This window comes from Raphanus sativus, chromosome 6 (assembly GCF_000801105.2).
Source record: "Raphanus sativus cultivar WK10039 chromosome 6, ASM80110v3, whole genome shotgun sequence".
Classification (NCBI taxonomy): Eukaryota; Viridiplantae; Streptophyta; class Magnoliopsida; order Brassicales; family Brassicaceae; genus Raphanus; species Raphanus sativus.
Genome location: NC_079516.1, coordinates 46,755,130 through 46,766,135, shown reverse-complemented (window position 1 = coordinate 46,766,135; position 11,006 = coordinate 46,755,130). Strand labels below are relative to the sequence as shown.

Below are 11,006 nucleotides of genomic sequence, written 5' to 3'. Positions count from 1 at the left end.
GCGAGAGAATAACAATCATCCTTTTCTCAACCATTTTCTCACCAAAACTCAAAATGCACGCATAACGTGTAATCCTCACAACGGCAGCTTGATTTTTATAGCTTGAAGCATAAAAATGTGGTTAAACATGTATATTAATAACCCTTTTGTTTTGAGTGATGGACCTAATGAATCAGTCACTTTGTAATTGGGTCAATATTAACTACAGAACCTCGATTCATTTGGTTCACTTACCTTTAGATTTTCCTTGTTCACGACTCTTGTTTTGTCCTTGACACAAGAAACTGAAATAGCATATTGCTACGAGGAGATTTAAAAGGGAAAAAAATCCGATTTATTACTAAGCTAGAATAGTATAAGTCTTGAGTTTGACTTACAAGTTACAAACATGTCTCGTGTATTTTATACTTCATCCTCGGTCATGTTATGAATGCGTGGAAACGAGAATATTCGTGGACAATTAAATTTTAAAATGTGACGTAAATGACAAACTAGAAAAACCTTGCAATGTTTTACTTTTCCTTCACAATGATGTTTCTTTTGGTGGAGCAAGAATATTCAGACGAATCCTCTTGTTGGAAAAAAAAAATCTACATGAAAAATATGCAAGTTATCTATCAGATGATCTAGTTGTTACATAACGAAACGCGCATAAAAGAGGAAATGTTGCCACGTATGTTGTCACGCTGCATGCATGTACATTAGAAAAGTGTTGAAAACCTTTTTATATTAAAGGATGTTCACAGACCTTTTTGGTTAGATGTTCAAAACTCCATGTATGGAACACATGTTAGGTTATGTATAAACTGCAGTTGCTGATTAAACATTGTCTTGCTCACAAATCTAGATGCTTGCATTAATGGTGTTCCAGCTTCTAAGTATGGAAACAAACAGTTCTGAAGGAAGGTTGACTAGGTCAAAATCATAGACTTACACACCAAATAGAACACACTAATAATAAAATGATAAAATAAAGACAAAATATAAAAGAGACACCAGTAAACTAATGTTTTGAAAATTTGAAATCATGATTTTAATACTTATACTATGATAAAGGGACAAGTAACTGTGATGGAATGCAGAAAAGCAAAAATATAATGTATGTGAAACGTTTTAAAAAGTCATCATATGCAACAAAATGTTGTCGGAAAATTGATGATACGATGGTTTAGTAAAAGAAATAAGATACTTATATATCACAAAACGTCAATTTCAAAAGTCGACGAGTTAGCTGAACTAGTCGCAATTTTAATCGAAAAACATAATTAACTTTAAATATTTGTAAGAGAAAATAAGATATTTGAGAGTGAAATGTAAAAAGACGAATAAGCAGAAGAGCGAGAGGCCTTTGGGTATCCACTCCACCACCTTGTCGACCAGTTCTAAAGTTGGGAGGTTCCCTTCCGGTTTTATTGATTTTACTGTTTTCCTCACTTATAGTTCCATTCATTTTCATTCATTTCTATCGTTATTTATAACGTCCACTACAATGTCTTATTAGCTATCAGTCATTTATCACTCCGTAACCAATATTAGATGGTTGGTCCATCTCTGGCTTTGAAAGGTACTGGATTTGATCCTTGATGGCGATGTTTTAGCATAATTCGAAACTGGCTTATTAGTCTGATTTTCAAATAATGAATTACGGATTCATGTTTTTTTTTTGTAATTTGGAAATATCAGGACTAATTTGACTCCAGATTTTCCAGTGAGATCTGTCTAAAACATAGCTTTATCTTTTCTTTTGTTTTTAAGGTTTGTATTTTGACCCAAGTTATTTTTACCATCAGTCTATCACTGCTTGGTTCATTCATGTTATTTCAAGTGATAAATCAAGATGTGGCTTCTCTGTTCTTTCGTTCAGCTAGTCAAAGACTGATCAGTGAATTTCGCTATACGAATTTCACTGCATGTCTACTAAATCATTAGACAATATGAACTTCACAGGTCAAGCCTGAAACGATAAACTTTTATGATATACATAATAGAAAATATATATCATAAGATTGTAGTCATTGGTGATTGCGGAGAGAGTGAGTAGTAATCGAATAGTGATTGGTGATTACATAAATTTATTTTGATCGGTTTACACTTAAATACTGTAGTATTCACATTCTACTGTTGTGGAGAAGGAAAGTGAAGAGTACTCCGATCACGTTGGTAACTTGTGATTGATTCAACGTTGATTGTACAATTTGCTTCGGTAGTATTCAGAAAGCAAGTGGATAGTAATCACATGGTTCTTATTTCACGTTGGTAAAATTTGGAGATTGAATCGTGTTGAGTGAACATTTTACTTCTGTCGTTTTCGCATCGCTGCTACAAACTTCAATAATGTTGATTTCACATCAAAGAGACGTAAGAACATATGCATGCGCACGGTTGGGACGAATTTAAGAAAATGTTTTTTAGTATTATACCAGACGCTCGCCTTTCTCAACAAACAAATCTCTCAAGTGTCTTCTCATTTTGTGGGGTCCATCCGTACAATCTTTCAAGTATAAATCTCAAAGTACATGAATGCTGAATGTAAAGTGAATCGGAATAATTACACCCCAAAAAATAAACAAAGGCTAAATAAAGAAGAGAATGAAAAGGTATAAGATTGCGTGAGTAAAAAGGGATAGAAAATTTAAAAATTCAAAAAGTAAAAAGTAGAAAGCAAAGAAAAAATGAAAGAAAAAGTGCAAACGCGTCCTTTTGATTGATGTTATTGTGTTGAAAGTTGTGCATGATGTTTCTGTGAAGCTTCTAGTTTGGATACCTTAATCAGTACACTCGGATCCTATAAACCTCACACGAACGTAACACTTTAACAACTAAATAATTCAAACTCAATACAATATATTTCAAAAAGAGAAAACTCATTACAATATATATTCTAGTTATTAGTATAAGATTGATAAAGGTGGTGGCTTCATACCACACTTGTAATTAATCCTCTTCCTGATTACGATCTACAATGATGAAAGCTGTAGATTATACTTAACCATCTTAGCTTTTCTTATAACCGTAGCAAACTTCTTCACGTATATACGGGTAGTTTAAACTTTGTAAATTGCAAACATCATGATAGTTTGAACTAACTTTTGTTAAGTTTTGGTAGGTTTGATATGAATAACAGATTATACTCTATACAAGTTTTTTGCGATTACTAGATATACTGGAAGAGTTGCTAAGGAAGACTTGATAGAGATATAAAACGAATAATTTGGGTATAGGTACCAAACGTCACACGCAAATGTTTTCATTTTACAACTTGTAATATTATTCATAAATTACTAAAATGCATATATATTTAAGAAGATATCGTTAGAAAAACGATCACGTGTATTAAAATAGATGTCATGACTTTTAATTAATGTGTGATTTTTTTAGAAAATAGACTACTTACTAGAATTGGTCACACTGCATTTTTATCTATTATTAATCTTCATATGAAATAATATCATTTAATATCTTCATTTTTATTTAAGATAAAAATAAATATTAATTTAAAAAATTCTAACAAAATCTTTGAAGAATCTTTTCAGAATCTTTTTAAAATTTATTTTCGAAAATTGATTAATTTAAATTTTAGCTATCATAAAATAAAATTATATAAAATATTTTCGAAAATAATTTTATTTTATGACAACTAAAATTTATATTAATCAATTTTTGAAAATAAAATTTAAAAGGATTCTGAAAAGATTCTTCAAAGATTTTGTTAGAATTTTTTAGTTTTGATTTATAAATAAAAACTAATATATGAATAATCTTAAAATATATAAATATATGTATAAACATGAATAAATAATTTTATTTTATGACAACTAAAATTTATATTAATCAATTTTCAAAAATAAATTTTAAAAGGATTCTGAAAAGATTTTTCAAAGATTTTGTTAGAATTTTTTAGTTTGATTTATAAACAAAAACTAATATATGAATAATCTTAAAATATATAAATATATGAACCAAATATATGTATAAACATGAATAAATACTAATTAAATATATGAATAATCTTAAATATATACTAACTAAATAAACCAAATATATATATAAATATGAAAATAAATACCCGCACAAGTTTTTTCTTAAAGCATATTACAAAAATTCCTAGATATTTTGTGGTATTTGAATGGATTGATATTTTTAAAAACCAGAAATTAACACAAACACAATGAACAGAACATCAAGATGTATATATGTGCGTACGAAAAGGAGAGAGAGATGAGTCCATGGGGCTTAAAGGTCTACAGTTAACGAATCAGCATCGTGCATTAATGGGGTTCCTAATTTCTGGGTCCAAGTCCGATTAAAGCCAGTGCCACAATCTTCCAAGAATACCAATGTGTAGGTCCGGTCAACTACTGTGACACTTGACCTGAACCTGAATTGTAATTTGTCCCATTGTTATACAAATAACAACTAGATTAGGACCCGCCCTTTAGGGCGGAAATTGATTTGTCAAATTTCAATTAATAATATATAGTATATATAATATGTGTATATAATATTATATATATTTTGTGTAACATTTATATATATATACATATCAGACATATATATAATATTTTATTAAATATATATAGAATTTAATAGTGTTATAATTTGTGTTGTACTTGTTATTAGTTTGTATTTAATCTTCTTTTATTTTTAGTATAATAATTTGCCTTGTCACACTTTTTACCTTTTAACTTATACACATAGTTATGTTTTTTTTCAAAAAAAAAACTTATACACATAGTCTCGTAAAATGTAATATATAAAAAACATATTTAAAAAATCTACTGACCATATGTCACTATTATTTGGTTGTTTGAACAAAAAAAATCATGTTCTTGTATAACTGTGTATGTTGTGATATGATGTAGGTGAAGAATAAATATATGGAAGTAAAGTTAGTGATACAAACATGAGCCTATGTTGGTCTATGCCACAATTATTTGGTTTTTGGAAGATCAATGAGCATAAGCATACACGGTCTTTGTATGCTTACGTTATAAATGAGTCGGATATTTTTTTCTCTTATGTCTGGAATGATATAGAACTCGTTGATTTAAGAGTGGTTCAGTTTTATATGATCTAATTAAGGCTTGGCAAAAAATCCGAACCCGAAAAACCGAACCGAACCCCATCCAAAAAAGTAGCACCGAACCCGAACCAAAATTGATTAAATATCCGAACGGATTCAAAATTTCGGTATTTAAAGAACCGAAACCGAACCCAATCCGAACCGAAATATTTTGGGTACCCGAATGTATCCGAAATAAATTTATATACTTGAATATATACATTATTTTTATATATAATGTATATTAAATATATTAAAATATATAAGATACCTTTTAATTTTCCAAAATACTCGGAAAATATATGCAAATAGTCAAAAGTAAATGTTTAAAATAGCTAAAATATACTGAAAACACCAAAATAGTTAAATATCTATTGATTCTTTATCCAAATATTCAAAGAAAACTAATTTATGTGTTAAATTAAGGTATTTTGGCATATATGTTATGAAAATTTATATGTAATATATTATTTTTCTTATAGATTTTGAAAATTTTAAGTATATAATAAATTTTAAAAATTTAAAAACATTTTAAATGGGTTATCCGAACCCGAACCGAGCCCGAACCGAAATTTAAAAATATCCGAATGGGGCTGAAATCTTTGACCCCGAAAACCTGAAACCCGAATGGACTGAACCGAAACCCGAATGGGTACCCGAACGCCCAGTCCTAGATCTAATTATATTAAGAGATTAACCAAAAATATTATAAAAGTGTTACTGGTTAGGTTTAACTAATCTATGTTGGTTAAGATTTGGTTTAATTTAAGTTGGTAGGTTGTATTGTATAGGAAACATCATATATTCTAACAACAATTATGAAAGAGTCCAAAATTTAAATGAGAACTTCAAATAGTAGATAATCCCTAAATTAATAGATTAGATTTTACAATTTAGAGAGCTGTGCAAAGAGTCTTATCCACATCTATAAGCCGGCCTTCTCGCTACCTACCAGTATTACCGTGCTGTGCAAAGAGTCTTATCCAAATTTATAAGCCGGCCTTGTCGCTACCTACCAGTATTACCGTTTTACTAACAAGTAACTTGGAAATACACTAGTAGCAGAATTCTGAGGACCCCTATAGCGGTCGGATGATCGGACCCGGTCTTGTAACAACCGTCCATCATGATCCAATCAAGTAGCTCCGTTTTATCTTGCCATTATTTTATCAGATGATACCGTTTTGAGGACCTCATTAGAAAGAACTAAATTCAAGCAAGACTTCTTTATCGAAATGCAAGGCTCTAACTGATGCATGCAGATAAATATTTGGAATATTTCCAAATATCTTATTATTTATTTTGTTAAATATATTGAATTAGATAATTACCTTTTATTTGTATTTTCTATATTTTAATGGTTTTCCTATTTTAGTTAAGATTATGATTTTCTAAATTTAAAGATTTTGTAGATTCAAAGCTTCGTCTTTTTTGTTTCTTAATCAAAGAACGATTCTGGATGTCATGGTGAATGCGAACATCTATCCTGTTTAGGACGAAAGTCTTTTTGTTGAGAGAGAAGAAAACTTTGAGATCTATCGAGAGATCTACGGTAATCCGATCTACGACGTCTACGAAGATGATGTCTGTGTTGTCGACTTTATCTTCAGTGAAGATTCTTTTACAAATTTCGTTTGTGCAAAAATAGGACCGGACGAGATCCGTGCAAAATTCGTACAAGACGAGTTTCGTGCGAATTTCAGTCAAAGTCAAAAGATCAGACTTTGTGCAAATTTCGGATTTGAAGATTTCAACCACAAAAAACCGATTTAAGATTCGAGGACGAATCTTTTTCAACCCGGAGAGAATGATGCAGATAAGTATTTGGAATATTTTCAAATATCTTATTATTTATTTTGTTAAATATTAAATAATTACCTTTTATTTGTATTTTCTATATTTTAATGGTTTTCCTATTTTAGTTAAAATTATGATTTTCTAGATTTAAGGATTTATTATAAATAGACATTCAAACCTAAAGTTGTATTCAGACTTTTGATAATAAAATAGAGCTTTTACTTATTCCTTATAAGATTTGATTAAATTCATCTATTAAGAAGTTGTTGTTGGTCTCAAAGAAGCTATCGTAAGAAACTCTTGATTGATCCAAGAACAGATCTATAGAACCCTAAAAGTTTTTTGATCGACCGTTCATCTTATCGTCCGCTGCATCACTAACACATGTAAATTGTAACTAAAAAAATAAAACACAACCGAATGCATATATTTTGTAGAATAAAAATAGAGCATGTTCTGACTCCATACTGTTTCCAAAACAAAAACAAAGGGATATTCTTTCCAGATAAAGATCCCAAAACAACCACCCAAAATCTCTTCTCTCATATGCAAATGTCACCTATGATACTCTTGTGACACTAACATATAGACTCATCACGGCTCAGCAACTGAACATGATAAAACACGTATCAAATTTTTAGATAATATCATAAAGGCTATTTTATTTCATGAAAATCGCTAAGGAAAGATTTTAAAAATGACCAAATGTCTCGAACAAAAGTTAAGTAAACCACATCCACATTCGCTCATAAAGGCCACCAAACCGGCCCGAGAAAAGGATAAAAAGAGTCTTTTATTCAGTTCCTTTGTAAGAAATAGCGGATCATATTAAAGTAATTCAGAACCTACGGCTCCAGAGCGGTGACTTGTTGCCACTCTCCATCAACAGCCTCTTTCCACACCGTCACATTGTTGTTCCCATCAGACACAGCCAACAAGTTACCCGTCAAGGACCACGAGACCCGCCACACCGGAGTCTTAAAGTCATTCAGAACCTTACCTTCCCACTGCTCACCTTCTTTCCCCACTGTCCATATGACCACTGTCCCATCTTGCGAGCCACTAGCTATGGTGGACTTAGGAAGACCCAAGTTCGGTGCCCAAGCCACATCACGCACCCAATCACTGTGCTTCTGAAGAGCCGGGAAGCAATCCATCTTCCACGACCCGTTTGAGAGCTTCCACACTTTCACCGTATTATCACACCCACCAGAAGCCAGCTTGTAAACCGGGTCTAGCAAGCCAGAGCTGACAAGAGCACCAGGCGAAGTAGACGGGGCCCACGAGACTGAAGTGACACCAACCGGATGCGCTTGGTCGATCTTCGTCGTGTCCCAGCCACCGTCACCACGGCCCGTGAAAACCAAAATGTTCCCATCGGAGGAACCGCAAGCCAAGGACAATCCGAGTTCGTAAGGAGCCCAAGCGATGGAGTTGACTGAAGTTTTGTGGTCCGTGAAGACGTGAGCTTGGGTCCATTGGTTTTGGCTGCCTTCTTTCCAGAGTATGACCTGACCATCATAGGAGGAGGAGGCTAGCATTGACCCGAACTTTGGGTGGGCCCACGCGACCGCCCAGACAGGACCGCGGTGGCCGGTTAATGTAGCTAGGTGCTGAGATCCACCGTTGTTGCTGACACCGGTTATCTTGATGGTGCAGTCAGATGAGGCGGTTGCTACTCGCTTCCCGTAGTAGTCCATCTGCACGTCATGGACGGTGTCCTCATGACCTGTTTCAATCTTCTGACCCGGCATTGTTTTTCTTTTCCCTGCTTTCTTAAAATCAAACAATGTAAAAAACGGTTGAAGAAGAACACACACACACACAGAGCAAAACAACTGGAGAAGCAGAGATCACAAACTATAAGCTTCCAACAAAATATATAACTTGAAACCATTGTAAATATATATATAACTTGTAACCATTGGATTACTCAGAGTCTCACACGGTCACACGAGATGCAAGAGGTCGTACATAAGATGCGCAATGCAAGTTGGTAAAGGAACACAGAGAAACAAACTTAGTTGGATTCATATTCCATAGTGTTTTATCTTTGCAATCGCCTAAAGTATTGTAACCGTTTTGTTCATATTTATTATACAAACAGATTGTAACATGTCACGTCACACAATGTAAGCACGTTTCTTTATAGATCTAGTGATTATCAACATCGCAGTGGCGTAATTATCGAGAATCGAGCCACGAATCATGAGGGAACTAATTTTCTAATCGAATTTATTTCAAATACACAATCGAATAGAAAGCAGAGGAAAATTGCGCGGAAATTTTCATATGTAATTCGCCAAATTGAACAGAACTGGATCCAAAAGTTGGGAGCTGATTGTAGAAATGCGATTCGATTTAGATGGATCACGAGGTTGGATTTAACAATACGTAACAGATCAAACGAAGATCGATCACGCTGGAAAAACAATAATAATTTAAGAACAGTTTTCGAATAGAGAAAGCTAGCTTAGAGAGAAATAACAATGCAAAGCGTGGAAACGAATAAAAAGGAAGAGATCTCGCACCTGAACGCACGGTCGATCGAGACTGAGAGACGCCGGAACGTGAATTGAAGAAGAACACGCGAGGAGGAGGCAATCCTCTTTATAATCTGATTAAAAAAATATATCGGGGAGAAAACAATAATTTAAGCGTATCCCAGACTCTAAACCGAGTGGGTCAAACAGTAATCGTTCGGTTTTGGGTGATTTAGAAAATGTATCCAAATAGTACTTGGTTAGCTTATGGTTCAGATTCAGATTGTTCTTATTGGTTTTGGTTCGGATCGGTTTTTTGACAATGATAACCCCGATGGTTAACATTCGGTTTCGGTTCAGTATTACCCAAAATTAACTAAAAATATCATCGAATAACCTAAATCAAAACAAGCTCACTAATTAAAATGCCAAAGCAAAACAAACCAGAAAATGAAACATAGTTTTTCAACCCAGAAAATGAAACAAAGTAGCAACATAAATAAAATATAATAAAACATAGTGTTTTAATCACACCGGAAATGAGATAACCACTCATCCACTCATTGCTCTGTGGTGTTTGGACGTTGCATTCAGTTTAAACTTTAGGGAAAAAAAAATAGAATACTACAAGTGTTCAAACTTCAAATAAAACTTCAAGAATGAAAAGTATATTTAAAAGAGTTCAAAGTAGTAAATCATACCTTTTATAAGATCATTTTGTGACTCCACATTTGAAAATAGTTGTTCTGTTGTATGAATGTTCACATTCTTATGAATTTCAGATTTCAACAATTGCTCTGTGTACCACAACACCTCAACGGCTCAAGTATGTCAACCGTAAGAATATCAGCAGTTATTAGAAACATGAATGGAAATTTCGCATTGTTTCTTCTCCATCATGATAAAACCTCAAACTTGATTCCAACAACAACTTTTGGAAGCTCACTCTTCTCCTTCAGATATAATTTTAATTCATTGCTAGAATCTTGTGTACATATTTCTTGGACAAGCTTCTCGTAGAAGATTATTCATTTTTTCATAGTCGATACCGTTATGAAAATTCTTTTCTCAAAAACTGCACCACCATCTTTATCTTGGTTTCAGAAGATGATCATCCTTACCACTATGAACCACCTGATCTTCCACCACTTTTGCTAACCACAAGACTGTTATCATATAAATGTGTCAAAATATCCAAACTGATTCACAAAGTATAGTATAATCAATAATTTCTTTTCCATAAAACTTTTCAAACCATGTCTTGGAAACCAGTATACCGACTTACATGTTTAGTTTTAGACGTCTATCATACTTAAAAATTTTATACGGTTTTAACTTTGTAAGATATATCCACCTATAGTTAGTAATTATTTGTGGTTTGAACCTTTAAAACGTAGATAGTACCTTCATATTTTTGGAAATAGATCGGACCAGTCACTATTTATAAGTCCTGTCTAGACTGCAATACACAAGATGTTAACTTCTCTTTTCTTTACATAAGATGTTACATAATCTATAATCTGAATCAGTCAAAAAAAAAATCTTTTTTTCTCTCTCTCGTAACTTAACTAAATTTATTTTGATTATTTTGTCTGTAAATAAACAATTTTCTAAAAGCTGTAAATTTTCATTTTATCCATTTAAAAGAAACAAACAAATATATT

The 11,006-nt window shown here is 32.6% G+C and overlaps 1 protein-coding gene across 2 annotated transcripts; it reads right to left on the bottom strand.

Annotated features, from left to right (window-relative positions):
* Positions 1–7,506: 7,506 nt before the first annotated feature.
* Positions 7,507–9,489, bottom strand: LOC108805669 (protein transport protein SEC13 homolog B). Of its 2 annotated transcripts, none has more exons than XM_018577603.2 (2): positions 9,391–9,489; positions 7,507–8,627 (listed from the first exon to the last, which is right to left on the bottom strand). In XM_018577603.2, exon 2 carries the CDS (start codon positions 8,611–8,613, stop codon positions 7,705–7,707), a length of 909 nt encoding a protein of 302 aa, XP_018433105.1. In that variant the 5' UTR covers positions 8,614–8,627; positions 9,391–9,489; the 3' UTR covers positions 7,507–7,704. The 2 variants fall into 2 exon arrangements, with proteins under 2 accessions (XP_018433105.1, XP_018433106.1); XM_018577604.2 differs by having other exon boundaries at positions 7,507–8,634; positions 9,391–9,471.
* Positions 9,490–11,006: the final 1,517 nt, after the last annotated feature.

Excerpts from the sequence above, each read along its gene's own strand:
- LOC108805669 (XM_018577603.2), bottom strand. The coding sequence starts at position 8,613 with ATGCCGGGTCAGAAGATTGAAACAGGTCATGAGGACACCGTCCATGAC.